At 42.2% G+C, this 19,866-nt stretch overlaps 1 protein-coding gene across 2 annotated transcripts in view; it reads right to left on the reverse strand.

Annotated features, from left to right (window-relative positions):
- kif11 (kinesin family member 11) overlaps nt 1–19,866 on the reverse strand; it is an 80,455-nt gene that overhangs the window by 13,939 nt on the left and 46,650 nt on the right. For both annotated transcript variants that reach the window (XM_055646619.1, XM_055646621.1), the window contains exons 15-21: nt 12,162–12,369; nt 10,781–10,953; nt 4,854–4,979; nt 3,676–3,834; nt 3,456–3,583; nt 1,673–1,952; nt 917–1,139 (exon numbers count right to left, since the gene is read on the reverse strand). In XM_055646619.1, coding sequence (XP_055502594.1) covers nt 917–1,139; nt 1,673–1,952; nt 3,456–3,583; nt 3,676–3,834; nt 4,854–4,979; nt 10,781–10,953; nt 12,162–12,369 — 1,297 coding nt within the window. The remainder of the gene's footprint in view (nt 1–916; nt 1,140–1,672; nt 1,953–3,455; nt 3,584–3,675; nt 3,835–4,853; nt 4,980–10,780; nt 10,954–12,161; nt 12,370–19,866) is intronic.

Consider the following 19,866-nt stretch of genomic DNA (forward strand, 5'->3'; position numbering starts at 1 on the left):
CGAGATGCGACATACCTCTTTTCCCACCGTTGAAGGACCCAAACAGTCTCTCCAAATGCAGTAGCCATACACTTGCATTTCTAAGGTAGTGTATTGTATTTTTTTGTTCACAATGAGGTCTCCTTTACATCAGAGAAACCAATTGCAGTGACCAGTTAGTTCAATGTCTCCATGCTCAGACTGCAGGACTAACCCTCAACTCTCCTGCTACTTCTTCATACACTCCTCGACCTCTCAGTGGCCTCATGCACCATTATAACGAGGCCGTATGGAAGCTTGAGGAACAGCTTTGCACCTTCCGTCTGAGTGCATTGCAGCCTTCCAGAGTCAACAATGAATTATAATCAACCAGATCACTTTCTGTATTTCTAATCAAACCCGACCACTCATGCTGCATGTCATCAACTGGACTCAGTTTTTCTCTCTCCATTAGCATTAGAAAAGCTGGGCATTTCCCATAGGTCTGCCTTTGGACGCTTTTAAATTCATTTGTTTCCTTGTTTTCGCTCCAATTGCCATTTAATAACTTTATGCTTCCTCGGACACCTTCATTAAATTGTCACCAGGTTGGTTTAATCTACATCCAATTCTCACAGCATCCCTGCTCTCATCCCATCAGGAATGTTCCTTTCGTCCTACCCTTCCCCAACTTTCTGCAGCTCCAAAATTACCTTTAGTCATTCCCAGTTCTGAACCTGAAGTGCAACGACTTCACATCCCACAGATATCGCCCAATCTGCTGAGCATTTCCGTTTTATTCCTTTTTAATAATTGTTGCAACTTCTTTCCACAAAAATAAAATCCAAGTTGGTCGAAGATATTTGCTTCTTCGCTGAATTCATTATGCATTACTTCTTTTTAACAGCCTCAAATATTTTTGTTTATTTACTTTCGACTAAAAGGAATTTGGTCTCACCTGTGGGAATGTCCTGTCGCAGTTCTTTGTTTAAAAAGTTGAAGACGTTATTTAGTCCCGCCCGGGCTTGCTCATTTAGGTTGTTAAGGTGTTGCGTCACTTCGGTTTTATCGTCATTAACTTGTTCAAGTATGGCGGAGAGTGACAATTCCTCTGCATCACACTGTCCTTTCAATTGCTCTGTGATCTTGGTGACGAGGGGGTCATGACTCTCATTCACAGTCTTTGCAAAAGAAAACAATACAATCGTGACATGTTTTCATCACTCAACAACAGGTCAATGTGTAGACAAATCAAGAAAAATGTCACCCCATTCTTTACAGGTTTAACGAGAATGAAATACTTAACAGCGATTAGTACTTGAAAAACTGCTGCAATCTTAAGGGATACTTAAAATCTGAACATTTTGAAGCTATATTTTCTGATTAAAGCAATTTCCAACTGCTGATGGTTTGAAAACACGTTTTTCATTTCAAAATGTTACCCTCAGTAATATAAAATTAGGATAATTTGTGAGATCAGACACAGGATGCCACCCAGTAGCAAGACACAAAAGACTGGAGTAACTCAGCGGGTAAGAGAGCAGCTGTGGAGAAATGTTTCGGGTCGAGAAAGGGCTCAACCCGAAACATCACCTATTCCTTTTCTCCAGAGATGCTGTCTGACCCGCTGAGTTACTTCAGCCTCTTTTGTCTATCTTTGGTTTAAACCAGCATCTGCAGTTCCTTTCTACACAGCAACAACATAAATTCATACCTGCTCAACGTTCCGCAGCTGCTGCTTGTTGAGGTCATAAAATGATAATTGATCTCGACTGAGCATGTCAACAGTGCCCTCTGTTGTTTCACACCACTGGCTGCTTTCCTGGCAAAGGACCAGCATGCTGGAGCCGAGCTGTTGGCTTTCATCATTTAACTTCTCTGCAGTTTTTATGCCCTCATTGGATGAATTCCTGATTTCATTTGCAAAACTGTCTAAAGAGGTGGCAAGGTTCCCTTGGTGAGATGTAGCGCCCTTCATAACTTCTGCAGATTGACTAGAATATAAACAGATGATTTTATGACGCGAGAGCTTTGCTTTAAGCCAAATGGTGATGTGTTTCAAATTGTCAAACAGCAACATTCTAAGCAGTTTCAACATTTTCCATACAGGCATAAAACCTATTACCAATATCCAAATTATGGAATTCATACATTTTCACAAGTTTACATGTAATAAAATAAGTTAGTTATGCTACAACATGGGATTTGCATTCTTAAGAAACCTTATGCAGTAGAAAATCAAGTGATAAAAATCATTGTCAATGGGGAAGAGGGGATTAGAGACTAGACAGTATCATACACAAAGTTATTCCCCTCCCTACCAAAGTAGGTGCTATCAGAGACAGTGTTATCAAAAAACAAGACAGCAGATCATGATCAGCTGGGCAAATTGGCTGAAGAATGGCTAATGGAAGTCAAGTGCGAGCGAGGTGATGCATTTTGGAAAGTCAAACTAGGGTAGGACCTTCATGGTGTTGTAGAGCAGAAGGATCTAAGAGTACTGGTAACAGCCCCCTGAAAGTGGCATCACAGGCAGACAGTGTGGTAAAGACATCCTTTGGTGCATTGGCCTTCGGCAGTTAGGGTCTGATACGTAGAAGCTGGAACATTCTGCTCCAGTTGTACAACATTGTGGTGTGGCAGCATTTGGAGTAGTGTGTTCGGTTTTGGTCACCCTGCTACAGAAAGTATGTCATTAAGCGGCAAAGAGTACAGAGAAGATTTACAAGCACGTCGCCAAATCTGGGAGACCTGATTTATAGCACAGATTGTGCAAGTTAGGACTTTATTCCTTGGAGCGCAGGAAAATGAGGAGTGTATAAAATCATGAGGAATATTGATAGGGTGAATGCAGAGTGTTTCACCCAGAATAGCAGAATCAAGAACCAGACATAGATTTAAGGCGAAAGGGGCAAGATTTCATAAGAACCCAAGGGGCAACTATTGCACACAGAGGATGGTTGGGATATGAAACAAGCTGCCAGAGGAGACAGTTGAGGCAGGTACTTTAACATCTAAAAGATATTTGGAGAGGTACATGGATAGGAAAGGTTTAGACCCATACAGGCCAAACACGGGCAAATGGGACTAGCGTAGTAGATGGTGTCTTCGTATGGGCCAAAGGGCCCGTTTCTGTGCTGTATGACTACTCTAAAGTGTCAATAGAAATCAATTCTAATGGCTTCCTGCGGTGAAATTAGCGGTGGTGTTCTGGAAACAATGGTGTCTGATTACTATAGGGAGGCTCTACATGGAAACACCCCCACCCCACCACCCCACCCAAACCCAAGACAGTATTCTTTCTGCTTGCCAATTTTCAAAGATGCTTTTAACTGGTTCTCAAATTCCTGACGAAAAGCGCTTTATAACCAATGATGCCTGCCTAATACAAATATTGTTCCCTACTTCATGAATGGCATTACATCCAATTTGCATTATGGAGACACATTATAGTAAAATTATGTTTTAACAACATTTAGTACAAACCAGACACTTACAAGTGCACTTCTTCCTGAAGCATATTCAATGAGTGCTGTACATTTCCATTCTGAGTTAGAAGAGTTTCGTAATTCTTCTGATTTTGATGAAAGAACAGACCAAGCTGACTCTGTAAATTTGAGATACCCTATTGACAAAAAGGCAGAGTTGAATTGTTACTGAAATCATTCAATAAAATACAACAATGTAATGTTTCGAGCCATTAAAGTTTCACAGTACCTCCGCTTGTTCTTGCTGTATTTTTTGTAGATTTTGCCTCAGTTTCTCATTGTCATTTTGAATCACACCCAGAGCATTGCAAGTGCTTTCTTGTAATTTATTCAATCTTTTGCTGTGTTGCCCAAAGAATGCATTTGTATCCATTTTCATAGTTTCCATCTGAATCAAATGAAAACAATTAGAGGTGCAAGGAACTGCAGATGCTAGTTTACAAAAAAGGTGCCAATTTAAAACCAAAATGGTCAATAGAGACAAAGTAATATTACAATGAAACTCATCATCAGTGTAAAAACTATAGCAGGGCCTGGCTTGAATACCATTTTAGCTTGCATTAACCTGCAACTCTAGCAAATTAAACATACAAAGCAACAAAGCATCTTTCTTGTTCTTTTCCGTTAATAATTGCTATGCAATATATTCCTTTTTTTTAAATTATGTTATCCCATACAAGGATAGTTATAACAAATCATTAATATCCACGCGCGTTAGCAGACAAAATTCTTTGAAAATTGTTTCACAGTATCTGTAAATATTTTTGGGGAGAAGGGGAGAGATTTCATAAGATCATGTGTGATAGTAGAATTAGGCCATTTGGGCCATCGTCAATTCCGCCATGGCTGATCTACCTCTCTCTCCTAACCGCATTCTCCTGCCTTCTCCCCATAACCTCTAACACCCATACTAATCAAGAATCTATCTTTGCCTTATACATATCCACTGACTGCTCCCACAGCAAAGAATTCCACAGATTCACCACCCTCTGATTAAAGAAATTCCACCTCATCTCCTTCCGAACAGAACATCCTTTAATTCTGAGGCTATGACCTCTAGTCCTAGACTCTCCCACTAATGGAAACATCCTCTCCACATCCACTTTATTCAAGCATTTCACTATTCTGTAGGTTTCAATGAGGCCCCCCCTCATTCTTCTAAACTCCAGCGAGTACAGGCCCAGTGCCGTCAAACGCTCATAATAGGTTAACATTCCTGGGGTCATTCTTGTAAACCTCCTCTGGACCCTCTCCAAAGCCAGCATATCCTTCCTCAGATATGATGCCCAAAATTGCTCACAATATTCCAAATGCGGCCTGACCAGTGCCTTAGAGCCGATTTGACACAGATTAACTTTTTGGGAAATATTACATCATTGAACAGAGGCTGAACAAAATATTAGTCACCTTCTCTGCCATGCCTGAATAGGTTTCAAAGTTCAGTTTGAGGCAGTTGTTCAGATCTATCATGCTGGTAACTATGGGCTGTAATTTGCTCTTTAACATCTGCTCCATTTCTCCCTTGTGGTAAGCCTGAAAATAAAACGTGAGAAATTCCATGAACAATAAAACTAGTACTCACAGCTCCATTAATTACCCATCCCACACGCAGTAGCAATAAGTTTCATATCAATAATGACCTAAAACGTACTTATTCAGACAAATGGCTTGCAGCACTGAGCCAAGTAAAACCATTCAGACAAATCTGCATGGCCACCAAGCTGCATTCAAATATCATTCTACTTGAATTGCCCCGCAATAACACAAATTCATTCACTACATCAAATAGAAAAGATGGAATCTGTTTGCAGTTCAGAGGCAGGTTCACAAAATTTTGAAATATAAAATAATTCAGATGCAGAATATACCCGATGAAATGGTCGAATAGGGTTTTTTCTCCTACTAATGCATGTCCGCGATTAATCTGCAACTCAATCTAAGAGAGGCATGGAACAAGAACAGTGCATCCACTTGATAACTCATGCCACAGCCCTGGCAATCTAACCCTCAATAATTGGAGAGCTCATGCTAATGTTGCCTCAAACTATCTTATTTAGCAAATGGTTGTGTCAGTGGGCAGGCCTTTTGAGATCAGTGATTAGCTTTAAAATAGTTATGGACAAGGACAGGGCTGGTCCACAAGCTCTAGGACTTTGTGTCATTCCTAACTGTTACTGTATGTCATGTTGTCACTTTCGGGCGGAGCACCAAGGCAAATTCCTTGTATGTCAATACTTGGCCAATAAACTTATTCATTCATTCAAATAGGAGCAAGGCCAATGTTGATGGTATTGGACCAGGGCTGGCAAAAGTTGATTGGAGGAGGTTGTTTGTGGGCAAAGTGACATGCGGAAAGTGGAATGCTTTAAGGTCGATAACGAATGTGCAAGATATGCATGTTCTTGTTAGAGTGGAGGGCAAGGCAGGTAGAAGCAAGTAATTCAGAACAAAGAGAAAAATCAAAGCTCTGGTCAGTAAAAAGAATGAGGATCAGGTATAGGCAGCTGGCACCAAGTGTTACACTGGAGGAGCACAAGGGGTGGAGGAGCATATCTAACAAGGAAATCAGGAGGGCAAAAAGAGGACAGAAGAAAGCTCTGGCAGATACCAGTAAGCCTAACATCTGTGGTAGTAAAATTACTGTTGAGGATTCTGAAGTATAAGATACATCCATTAAAAAAAAACAAGGGTTGATTATGAATGGTCAGTATGGTTTTGTGTGTGGAACATTGTGTCTAACAAAGTTGTTTGAGCTTTTTTAAAATACCCAAGAAGATTGACAAGAGCAGGGGTGCGCTTAGATGCAGTCTATGTGGACTGGAGTAAGGCCTTTGGTAAGTTTCCGCCTGGTAGGCTGCTCTGGAAGGTTACATGGGATCACGTAGGATGCAAGGAGAGCTAGCTAACTAGATACAGAATTGGCTTTGTTGTAGGAAGCAGAGAATGGCACTGGGAGGATGTTTCTTGGACTGGATGCCTTTGATTAGTGTAGTACTTCACGGATCAGTGCTGGGCCATTTGCCCTTTGTCGTCCAAATCAACAATTTGGATGAGAATGTACAAGGATGATCAGAAAGCTTGCAGATGATAAATTACAATGGGACGTTGATCAACTGGGCAGGTGGGTCGAGGAATGGCAAATGGAGTGTTATTCAGATAACTGTGATATGTTGCATTTTGGAAAGTCAAACCAGGACAACTTTAGCGAATGGTAGGAGCCTGGTGAATGTTGAAGAGCAGAGGGATCTAGTAGCACAAGCACATAGTTCCAGGTAAATAGTGTGGTGAAGGCAGCTTCTGACACACTGGCTTTCATCAGTCAGGGATTTGAGTGTAGAAGTTGGAACGTTACATTACAGTTGTACAAGAACATCGATGGAATATTGCATTCTGTTTTGGTCATCCTACTACAGGAAAGATGCCATCACTCTGGAACCAACGAGAGAGCAGGCTATTCTAAACTGGGTATTGAGTAATGAGGAAGGGTTAGTTAGCAGTCTTGTTGTGAGTGGCCCCTTGGGCAAGAGTGACCATAATATGGTTGAGTTCTTCATTAGGATGGAGAGTGACATGGTTAATTCAGAAACAATGGTTCCGAACTTAAAGAAAGGTAACTTTGAGAGTATGAGACGTGAATTGGCCAAGAGTGACTGGCAATTAATTCTTAAAGTGTTGACGGTGAGTATGCAATGGAAGGCATTTAAAAACTGCATGGATAAACTCCAACAATTGTTCATCCCAGTTTGGAAAAAGAATAAATCAGGGAAGGTAGTGCATCCGTGGATAACAAGGGAAATCAGGGATGGTATCAAAGCAAAAGAGGAAGCGAACAAATTAGCCAGAAAAAGCAGCCTACCAGAGGACTGGGAGAAATTCAGAGACCAGCAGAGGAGGACAAAGGGCTTAATTAGGAAACGGAAAATAGATTATGAAAGAAAACTGGCAGGGAACATAAAAACTGACTGCAAAATTTTTTATAGATATGTGAAAAGAAAGAGATTAGTTAAAACAAATGTAGGTCCCTTGCAGTCAGAAATAGGTGAATTGATCATAAGGAACAAGGACATGGCGGACCAATTGAATAACTACTTTGGTTCCGTCTTCACTAAGGAAGACATAAATAATCTGCCGGAAATAGCAGGGGACCGCGGGTCAAATGACATGGAGGAACTGAGTGAAATCCAGGTTATCCGGGAAGTGGTGTTAGGTAAATTGAATGGATTAAAGGCCGATAAATCCCCAGGTCCAGATAGGCTGCATCCCAGAGTACTCAAGAAATAGTGGATGCATTAGTGATCATTTTTCAAAATTCTTTAGATTCCGGAGTAGTTCCTGAGGATTGGAGGGTAGCTAATGTAACCCCACTTTTTAAAAAGGGAGGGAGAGACAAAACGGTGAATTACAGACCAGTTAGTCTAACATCGGTAGTGGGGAAACTGCTAGAGTCAGTTATTAAAGATGGGATAGCAGCACATTTGGAAAGTGGTGAAATCATTGGACAAAGTCAGCATGGATTTACGAAAGGTAAATCATGTCAGACGAATCTTATAGAATTTTTCGAGGATGTAACTAGTAGAGTGGATAAGGGAGAACCAGTGGATGTGTTATATCTGGACTGTCAGAAGGCTTTTGACAAGGTCCCACATAAGAGATTAGTATACAAACCTAAAGCACACAGTATTGGGGTTCAGTATTGATGTGGATAGAGAACTGGCAGGCAAACAGGAAGCAAAGAGTAGGAGCAAACGGGTCCTTTTCAGAATAGCAGGCAGTGACTAGTGGGGCACCGCAAGGCTCAGTGATGGGACCCCAACTATTTACAATATATATATATATTAATGAGTTGGACGAGGGAATTGAATGCAACATCTCCAAGTTTGCGGATGACACTAAGCTAGGGGGCAGTGTATGCTGTGAGGAGGATGCTAGGAGGCTGCAAGGTGACTTGGATAGGCTGGGTGAGTGGGCTAATGCATGGCAGATGCAGTATAATGTTGATAAATGTGAGGTTATCCACTTTGGTGGCAAAAACAGGAAAGTAGGCTATTATCTAAATGGTGGCTGATTAGGAAAAGGGGAGATGCAACGAGACCTGGGTGTCATGGTGCACCAGTCATTGAAAGTAGGCATGCAGGCAGTGAAGAAAGCGAATAGTATGTTAGCATTCATAGCAAAAGGATTTGAGTATAGGAGCAGGGAGGTTCTACTGCTGTTGTACAGGGTCTTGGTGAGACCACACCTGGAGTATTGCGTACAGCTTTGGTCTCCAAATCTGAGGAAGGACATTATTGCCATAGAGGGAGTGCAGAGAAGGTTCACCAGACTGATTCCTGGGATGTCAGGACTTTCATATGAGGAAAGACTGGATAGACTAGGCTTGTACTCGCTAGAATTTAGGAGATTGAGGGGGGATCTTATAGAAACTTACAAAATTCTTAAGGGGTTGGAAAGGCTAGATGCAGGAAGATTGTTCCCGATGTTGGGGAAGTCCAGGAGAAAAGGTCACAGTTTAAGGATAAGGGGGAAATCCTTTAGGACCGAGATGAGTAAAACATTTTTCACACAAGAGTGGTGAATCTCTGGAACTCTCTGCCACAGAAGGTAGTTGAGGCCAGTTCATTGGCTATATTTAAGAGGGAGTTAGATGTGGCCCTTGCGGCTAAAGGGATCAGGGGGTATGGAGAGAAGGCAGGTACGGGATACTGAGTTGGATGATCAGCCATGATCATATTGAATGGCGGTGCAGGCTCGAAGGACCGAATGGCCTACTCCTGCACCTATTTTCTATGTTTCTGTGTTTCAAAAAATCTGGAAAGAACGCACACAGAGAAAGTTTACGAGTAGTTTCCAAGGGCCTAAGCTATAGGGAGAGATTGGGCATAATGGGACTTTATTTTTTGGGGTGCAGGGGGTTGAGGGATGACCTTATAGAATAATTAAGAATTAAAAGGCGTAGGTTTAATGCAAGAGGGAAAGATTTAATAGGAACCAGAACAGCGACTTTTTCTACACAGGTGGTGGGTATATGGAAGGAGCTGCCAGACGAGCCATTTGAGGCAGACACAATAACAGCTTTGAAGGCATTTGGACAGGTATATGGATAGGAAAGGTTTTCAGGTACATGAGCCAAATGAGATTAACTGACATGGTATTATGGACAAGATGGGCCCAAGGGCGTGGTTCTGTACGGTACAAATCTACAACTATACATCTGAAACCACTTTTTCCACAAGTCTAGCTGTTCAAAAAGGATTACTGTCGTAATAGTGGCAAATAGAATTACGTGATAAGATAACTGTGATTTAGTTTGTTTGAAGGAGGGCAAAAATCAAGTTTCAGGCACCTGAAACGTTCTAAAAGACCTGGCGAGTGAGACAAACATTGCTTTGAGTTCTAGTGTAATGTACAACATGGTGCAACTTTTTATTAGATTAAAATAAGTAATGTTTACATTATTTCGTTGTGAACTGGCCTCGTTCCCATCTGGTTAGCGTCGGCTCAGAACCTTGATCACTGTCTAATGACAATCACTGGAACCTCATTCAGGAGCCTGATACAACCAAGATGTGACATCAGTTCAACAGCCTGCCAATACATGGTCTAGACCAGTGGTTCCCAACGTGGGGCGTACGTCCCACAGGGGGGCAATTTGATTTTTAAGGGGGGCAATTGAGGAGACTGAGGAGGTCTGGGTCCAAATTTTCGATTTTTATTTTTTTGGATTTTCCATCAGGTAAACATATGTAGTTTATGTTTCAGATGTTATTTTGAGTAAATAATTTTTTTGGGGTAAAAAAGATCTTTATTGTGTAGTTATTACATAATCACCGCGCCATCGCTCTTCATGCACGTCGCACGAAGCGTGCGAGGTCATTTTTTTAAACAATTTTTTAGTAATTTCTTGCTCAGAACTTTAACTGTCTTTTGTTTATTTCATTTTTCTTTTTCATGGATGCCATGTTCTTTTGAAGCTTGTTTAAACCAAGGTATTGGCGTTTTAAGCTTCTTCAGCTGAAACGGAGTTCACTTTTTAAATGATAAGAATTATATATCACCACATGGCGGGGGGGTGGGGGCATCAGGATTTTAGAGGTGATTAGGTGGGGCATGGCCAAAAAAAGGTTGGGAACCACTGGTCTAGACTCGTGTACAATGAGCATTCAAGTGAGGCAACAAAGAATGTCAGGCAGATCTGGGGCAATAAAACTGCTCGGGGAAAAGTGGAAAGAAGATTTTAAAACAGCAAGAAAAAAAGCAGGATTGTGAAATATGTAAAGTCAAGTCCATCCACATTGTACGTCATTCTCCTTCCCTCCGAGTTCTGAAGAACTTACCAGAGCTTTCTGCACGCAATTTAGCGACTGCTCTGTCATGCTCTCTTGTTTTAGCAAGTCCTGAAAAGCTTGTGATACATCCGATGAAATCACATCCTTCATTGATGAGTATGCAGCAGCTACTGACGACATGGCAGAACTCAATGCGGAGGCATTGGTACCCACAAGGTCACCTGAAAAACACGGGATCATTTAAGAAGCCAAAAGACCAGGTGGAACGTTTTCTCCTTTACTAGAAATGGAGAAATTAATCTTCAACTCTAGACATCCCCATGGCTACCTCAGTATCACCAGTGGCAATATTTTCCAATGTCTGTGATCCACAGTGTGCGTTTTTCATCCTTTCCAGCTACATCTTTGGCAATCCCTTGGGACTGAGAATGACCTACATCTATTAAAGTTCCAAAGAATAGACATTTAAGTTCCATGTCAACATTCCTTTCATACAGGGTGGCTGTTGCACACCAGCAACTGGGTGGTCTTGACAAAAGAAAGACTAATTTGATAATGAGAATGCACAATGGCTTTTCACGGTCTGTTCTTTTCTCAGTCTTGCTCAAACCTCCCTCCCTTTTAATACTCTCATTCTCCTCAATTCTGCAGCTGCAGCGGATTGCATTAGAGACACTCGGTCGTTTACAGGCCTGAGTGATGCTGTGAGATTGACAACGAAATAACGCAATGGCATCATTTAGCATTAAAGACACACAGGCTAACATTCATTAGGCACCTGAGATCATCTCAAAGCATCTCACAGTCAGTGGGCCGGCTATGAAGTCTCATTATTGTTGTAATACAGTAAACAGAGCAATATAGTAAAAGATCGCACCAACAACAATCTGATTACAACCTGTCAAGAGATTTTCGCTGTACGAATGTGAAATAAGTTGGCGGATCAGAATCCTTGGTGTTACTTGGTGGAATCTCTGCTAGCCCCCACACATATGATTAAGGTGGTCAAAGGTGGGTTGGGCTCAAATGTACACTATGCTGTCTCAGGGGTGAGGGGCTCCCACATGAACAAGTCTGGGACTTGACATTTATTGCACTGCCGTTTGCAATATAACTTTTCTCAGCATCAGTTGTGCCCGTAAACAAACGATTATCTCGTATGTAATCCACTAATTGTTACCGAGATAACCTCCGCCACACATCCAACGTAACTCAGCTAAAATAGGCTTCAAACCCAAATTTACCACTGCAGATACACCACTTTGTTTAGAAAAACAAATAATGGAGTTGAGCAAACTAGTTAAAGATTGTTTGAAACCAAAATCTTAGAACCAAGCAAATGAAAGTTTAAATTCAATCATATAAAAACTCTTATAGTTGCAAAATTAATTTGTAAATTTACTGCACAATAAATTTGATCTGAACTTACCTATTGACTTTGCATAGAAATCTAGCATTCCCCATTGCTGAACACGCGTTTCATCAGTTTTCATCTGTATTTCAGTGAACAAGTTTTTCATCTGCGTTAAGAACAGGTCCCGAGCTTTGAGGTTGTGCATTTCAACAGTTGCTTTACGGTCAAGCTTAGAGTGAAGACCAGACACGTCACTTGTACTCACTTCAACCACCTGCAGCAACTGAAATAAATTTCAAGAACACATTATGAAAATAATGAAGCACCGGGCAAAGGCACAGGCGGAAAAATCAAAGATGCTCAAAAGCGTAAGGGGTTTTAAAGCGAGTCTTTAGAGAAAGATGGTTTGTACCAAAATCCAGCACCTGAGGCCAGTGGATAAAGCTTTATTTTAATGTCAAATTTCAATCCCCTCAACATAGCAGACAATAGTACACACATCATGAGACAATAGCCACCTGTGCATTTTTTAATTGATAATTAAAAAAAGACCACCAACATTATTGCTATAGTTAGGCAGACATAAAATGCTGGAGTAACTCAGTGGGACAGGCAGCATCTCTGGAGTATTTTACAAAGTGGAGAAAGAGATTCCAATGAAACCTCACCAATGTAAAATATGTTGATTGATGGGCTAAAGATCTTTTCTGACCATGCAGACCTTCCAACGCTCTGTGATTGCAATAAGGGTGCAATATTGGGTTGGTCATAAGGTCAAATGTGATTGTAGAATTAGGCCAATTGGCCCATCAAGTCTACTCCACCATTCAATCGTAGCTGATCCATCTTCTCCTCTTCACCCCCAGAACCTCTGACACCCGCACTAATCAAGAATCAACGGTCTTTCCATCGCAGCTTTAATGAACACTGCATTGCAATTACTCTCCACATTCTCCTGGTTCAGTGTACTCAAAGAGAAAACTTGGAATTACTGCATTCTAAACTACTCGCAGAAAGAAATAAAAATGCATAGCAGGGTGACCAAAACGCAACAATACTCCAAATGTGGCCTCACCATTGTCTTGCAGACCCAACCTTTGATGAAGGCCAATGTGTCAAAGGCCTTCTAGTCTAGACCACCCTATCTACCTGTGGCACCACCTTCAAGGAACCATGTACCTGCACTCCTAGATCTCTCTGCACTACAACACTTGTTTAGGGATGTTTAGGAAGTACTGCCTCAAAAATGCAATCAACACCAAAGACTCAACATCACCCAAGACACACTCTCATTCCACTCCTGCTATTAAGTAGCTGGTTTCGGAGTCTAAAAACTGACCTCCAGGTTCAGAAATAGCTCCTTCCCAACACCCATCAGCCTCTTGAATATGATAAACACTACAACTAAACTGCAAACTGTCGCAATTTCATGAGGGACCTGGAGCATTTGTTTTGCAATAATATTGGGTTTATTTTATTGAACTTTTTTGGTTTATTGTGTTATATACAGTACAGTAAACCCACATTTTAATAAACCCATTGATAACAGATTTCAATTATAGAGGATAGACCTACTGATGCTAATCCTTGTTCTCAAGGTGCACCAGCGAGCCCTTCTTCTGTTGCGGCCCATGTTGTAGCCCCTGGGACAGCGCTGTCTTCTGTTCGCTGCCATCAACAGGATGCGTTCCGTCACTGTGGGGTTCCTTCTCCTCTCATCAGTTGCCGCTCCTTTTTGTTGGTAATCGCTTTGTCCAGTCGGCATCTCTCCCTCCACCACCTGCTCCTCCTGCTGCTTTGTCCATTCGGATATCCACCCCCCCTCCTCTTCCAGAGTCACCAACACCTTGGAAGGCATTGGCGACTGCGGGGGTGTGGACTAAGCGAGAAGCAGGCGGTGGAGAAGGGAACGGCAGCTGGTGAGACGGGAGCGAGCCGCACAGTGACCGAAAGCGCCCTGTCAGTGGCGGGCCGAAGCGATGCTGGCCAGGGATTACAATGTGAGCCGTTACGACAGCCATGGCAGCCGGTGAAGAATGACTCGATGGTGCAGCGACTAGTTTGTGAACTCACCTACAGGACTGTTTTGCAACAGGCAGGATTGTTTAACAGTTTAAACAGTAGATACGGAGTTGTGTCGCAGTTGTTTGCGAGCTGGACAAGAGAGGCCTGCAGATCCCTCTATGCCGGTGACTGCATTTAAAACATCAGCTGTACAAGTCGGCGAGTTTTGTCAGGCTCTCTATGGTGTGTCTACGTGGCAAGAGGTCGTCCTTCGGACTGTTACTCATTTTAGACCGAGTTGGGGTTTTTTTGTCGAATTCCTAAAGCTGAATAGTCTTTGTACAAGTTTTAGGTGAATTGTTACACCAAAACATACAACAACAGCACGACGCGGATAAAAAGAAAAGGGGCTGTCAGAAAAAAAAAAGGTTGTGTTTGGAAACAAAGTGGAACGGCACCAAGACAAAAGATTTGGCGCCAAATGGTTTTGAATTGGCGCCAAAGAAAAGTCGGAACAGGAAGCAAGGAAAACAAGTGGGGCAGTAAGTAAGTGTCACCGAAGAACGCAGCTGAAAGCTGGAAGCCTAACCAGCAGGACAGCGACAGTGTCAACTTACCTGGAACATTTTCCAGGGTTGTACAGCTACGGCAAAGGGGCGGAAGAGGCTCAGCAGCCGCCACCGGCTTCGGGTGAGTTCCAGGGCTGTGTAGCCCACAGCCAGGCCCAGGAGCCGCCAACGACGTCGAGTGAGGGCCTAGTACTAGGTATGTTACAAAACCTACCTGAATCGTGGCTGAGTATCTGCCCCACCCCGTGTGCGCGATTTTGGCGCTGTTTAGAGGTTTAAAACACGATTTTTACTAGGCTGTTGCAATCGAAAATGTTCAGCCTAGTAAATCATTAACGGAAAATCGCTGAAAGACCCCGTCGCAAAAGGTATTATTAGTTTTTATGGCCTTGTAAAATAGTTATAGTAGTTTAAAAATCACTCTCTAAACCTGCGAACTCTCGCAGCCCCAGGGTTTTATAAAGCAAACAATTAAAGGTATGTACCTTATTTTTACATTAAAAGGGGCTTCTTAAGAACCCAGTATATAAAGTATACTATAGCGAGTAGCTCATTTTGGGCTTTTTATATCCCGCAGTGTTTTTCTGGGCGTTTGAGGGCACAAATCCACTGCAATGTGAACGTTCTAAACCAGCGCGTTCACAGGAACCCACTAGAGAGCTGATTTAAATGGACTTTAATTTACAGCAATTGGCCACTAAATTCCTTCCATTTGGCCTATAAATTGATGTAAATGAGATTTAAAAATCATGTTTTATTGTGAATTATTTGTGAATATTATTTGGACACTTAGGCTATTTAAAAATGTTAATCATTTATTAAGAAATGGATAGAAGTTTAGAGCTAGTCATTGAAGTTTGAAATTAGCTACAATTGGGTAACTAACTAATTATATGCTTTAATTTCAGGTCATCCAAGTAAGATTATTTTATATTTGTTTCAGAATGGTTCAATCTATGATAACTGAAAATTTCATTCAGTTCTCTTAATTTTTAAGAAGGTTATGGGCTTTTGACTGTCCATGATCACAGCTTTTTTGTTATGTCCATAGAAAATCAATAGGGAACAAGATGCTAATTTCCGAGTATGAAAATGGCCATAACATTTTTATTACTTGAGATATGAAAGTGAATTAGGTATCAAATTAAACGTATTGTTATGCTTTATCTGATGGGATAAATTGCAGACTTGATTTTTTAAATCTCAAAATTTTGTAACATTGCTACTAGTACGGGTAGGGCCACGGACAGATCCAGTGAAGCCACCGACGAAACGGTGAAGCCCGGCCGGGAGAAGAGTCAGCCCGGTCGAGGAAGAAAGCCGGCAACGTGAGAAGCGAACCAGCAGAGTAAAAAAATTTAAAAAACTGGCAACGAGAAGCGGACCGGCCGAAAAAAAAAAACCCGGCCACGAGAGAAGAGGACCGGCAGAGTGAAAAAAACTGGCTGCGAGAGAAGAGGACCGGTCGTGAGAGAAAGTCCGGTCACAAGAGACGGCCGTGAGCAGAGAAAGCCCGGTCGGGAGCAGAGTCAGCCCGACCGTGAGCAGAAAAGAGGGTCCGGCTGCGCAAGAGAAGCTGAACGGCCGAGAGGGAAAGCCCGGACGTGAGAGGAAGTCCGGCCCCGAGCAAAGAGTGGGTCCACGCGAGAGAAGCAGGACACAGCACTCAAGCACTTCAGCCCGGTCGGGAGCAGAGTCTGCCTGGTCGCGAGAGAAAGCCGGGAGAGGAAGAAGCGGGTCCGCGCGAGAGAAACGGGACACAGCGCTTAGCCAGCCCCCAACGGCGGGGCACAGTCCCGACGCTTTGAACAGCGGGGACTAGCAGCAGTAACTAGCAGCGACTCGCCTTCCGTAGGGTGTCCACGGGAGCCAGCGACGAGCCGAGCAGCGGGTCCAGTAGCAGCCAGGAGGGCTGTGGAGACAGTGGGCAGGCAAGTCAGCAGAGCAGTGGTAGTCGACTTGGCAGCGAGCCAGCAGCAGCAAAAGTAACGGTGAAGCCCGGGGGAGCCAGCAAAAGCAGCAGCGGAGGTCCGGTGAGGCCAGCAGCAAAAGTACCGGTGGGACAGCTCGAGAGGTCAATAACGCACCGGAGTCCATAGGCCGACAAGCTGGACTGGTGAAATCCTTCAAAGTAAAAGTTGAATCTAATGCATTGTTCACTATTCCTTCACAGTAAAAGCTGGACTGTTTGGATGTAATGCATTGGTCACTGTTATTAATAGTAAATCTGTGTGCGTAGCAGGAATATGGTTAAAATGTTCTAAATGTCTATTAACATGAAATGTTGGTTAATAGTATAAATCTATTATTATAAGAATTAGTAATAGTCAGTGGGCTGGATCACTTCTTAGTGTGTAAAAGGATTAAGTTCAGTGCAGAAAACACAGTGAGAGAACACAATATAGTGCACCTGAATAGCAACAGGTAGCATGACTTTTCAAATTGTAGGAAACGTGCCCCAGTTAGATTCTGGGTGTAATTTTGAGAAATGGACCAAAGTCATGGAGGCTCGTTTCATTTCCAATGATATCGCTGCAGAGGAGAAGAGAGCATGGTTCATATTAGGCTTAGGAAGAGAGGGTTATCAGACCTTACGTATGTTACTGCAGCCAGCAAAGCCCACAGATAAAATGTATGAGGAGTGTAAGGAGGCATTAATGGCTCATTTCTCGCCAAAACTTCCAAGGGCATCCAGGCAAGGAGCCTGAACTAAAGAGGGCAGAGAGTCCCTCAAAGGACAAAGGTCAAGTGCAAAAGGACAAAGGTCAAGTGCAAAAGGACAAAGGTCAAGTGCAAAGGGATAACGGTCAAGTTCCAAGGGACAACGGTCAAGTTCCAAGGGACAAAGGGCAAATGCAAAGTGGCAAAAGTCAAAGGCAAAGGGAAATTGCCATCCAAAGAGCAACCCTAGCTATTCATAGAAACATAGACATAGAAAATAGGTGCAGGAGTAGGCCATTCGGCCCTTCGAGCCTGCGCCGCCATTCAATATGATCATGGCTGATCATCCAACTCAATATCCTGTACCTGCCTTTTCTCCATACCCCCTGATCCCTTTAGCCACAAGGGCCACACCTAACTCCCTCTTAAATATAGCCAATGAACTAGCCTCAACTACCTTCCGTGGCTGAGAGTTCCAGAGATTCACCACTCTCTGTGTGAAAAATGTTTTTCTCATCCTGGTGAAGGATCTTACTCATCAGGAAGCTGAATCCCAGTGTAGAACACTAATTTTGTTCTTAATGTTTTGCTTGAATTGCTACTGTTATATAATGGAATGAACCAGGAATGTGTATGTGGCTTTTTATACTTGATGTGTGTTCGGCTGAATGATCCAACATTTCCATTTTGCAAATGAGTAGCCAGTGACAAACATGTGCAAAAATATTATCAGAAAGCATTAATGAACCAGTACAAGAATTGGAAGAGCAAATATGTAAGGAGTTTGCAGATATTAGTAGTAAACACAAGGTAGTGATTGTGGGAGATTACAATTTTCCACTAATAGACTGGGAAACACGTTCTGTAAATGGGTTGGATGGGTTGGAGTTTGTAAAATGTGTGCAGGATAGTTTTTTGCAGCAATACATAGAAGTACCTATTAGAGAAGGGGCGGTGCTGGACCTCCTGTTAGGAAATGAGACGGGTCAGGTGGCAGAGGTATGCATTGGGGAACAGTTCGGGACCAGTGATCACAATACCATTAGTTTCAATATAATTATGGAGAGGGTCAGAACTGGACCTAAGGTTGAGATTTTTGATTGGAGAAAGGTTAACTTTGAGGAGATGTGAAAGGATTTAAAAGGAGTAAATTGGGACAGTTTGTTTTATGGGAAAGATGTAGAAGAGAAATGGACGACATTTAAAGGTGAAATTTTAAGAGTGTAGAATCTTTATGTCCCTGTTCGGTTGAAAGGAAATAGTAAAAATTGGAAAGAGCCATGGTTTTCAAGGGAAATTGGACACGGTTCAGAAAAAGGGAGAGATCTACAATAATTATAGGCAGCATGGAGTAAATGAGGTGCTTGAGGAGTATAAAGAATGTAAAAAGAATCTTAAGAAATAAATTAGAAAAGCTAAAAGAAGATATGAGGCTGCTTTGGCAAGTAAGGTGAAAGTAAATCCAAAGGGTTTCTACAGCTATATTAATAGCAAAAGGATAACGAGGGATACAATTGGTCCATTAGAGAGTCAGAGTGGACAGCTATCTGCAGAGCCAAAAGAGATGGGGGAGATATTGAACAATTTATTTTCTTCGGTATTCACCAAGGAGAAGGATATTGAATTATGTGAGATAAGGGAAAAAAGTAGAGTAGCTATGGAAACTATGAGATTCAAAGAAGAGGAAGTACTGACACTTTTGAGAAATATAAAAGTGGATAAGTCTCCAGGTCTGGACAGGATATTCCCTAGGACATTGAGGTAAGTTAGTGTAGAAATAGCAGGGGCTATGACAGAAATATTTCAAATGTCATTAGAAACGGGAATAGTACCGGAGGATTGGCGTACTGCACATGTTGTTCCATTGTTTAAAAATAGTTCTAAGAGTAAACCTAGCAATTATAGGCCTGTTAATTTGACTTCAGTGGTGGGCAAATTAATGGAAAAGATACTTAGAGATAATATATATAAGCATCTGGATAAACAGGGTCTGATTAGGGACATTCAGCATGGATTTGTGCCTGGAAGGTCATGCTTGACTAATCTTCTTGAATGTTTTGAAGAGGTTACTCGAGAAATTGATGAGGGTAAAGCAGTGGATGTTGTATATGTGGACTTCAGTAAGTCTTTTGACCAGGTTCCTCATGGAAGGTTGGTTAAGAAGGTTCAATGATTGGGTATTAATTAATTCAAGCTGCATTCAGGGGTATGAAGGTACGGAGAGAGATCTGGAACAAACAGAAGGCAGCAACGGTATTACAAGCAGCATTTAGAATGCACAGAGTATACCATCAATACAAGGCAATGAGATTGGCAGCTATAATAGTACAAACCCATTATAGGGCACACCTTCAAATGGAAAGTGATCGCAAAACTTACATGAAGGTACGCAGAAGCATTGTACTGCTTCAGGCAGCCTACCGTGGAATGCTTGTTCGAAGGCAATTGCGGTGCATGCATCAATTTGCCACGGTCATACAGACTTATTATCAGATGCATAACACATCAGATGTGTTAAATTTTTATTGTGTTTGTGTGTTCTTTAT

Source organism: Leucoraja erinacea, chromosome 15 (genome assembly GCF_028641065.1).
Source record: "Leucoraja erinacea ecotype New England chromosome 15, Leri_hhj_1, whole genome shotgun sequence".
Taxonomy (NCBI): domain Eukaryota; kingdom Metazoa; phylum Chordata; class Chondrichthyes; order Rajiformes; family Rajidae; genus Leucoraja; species Leucoraja erinaceus.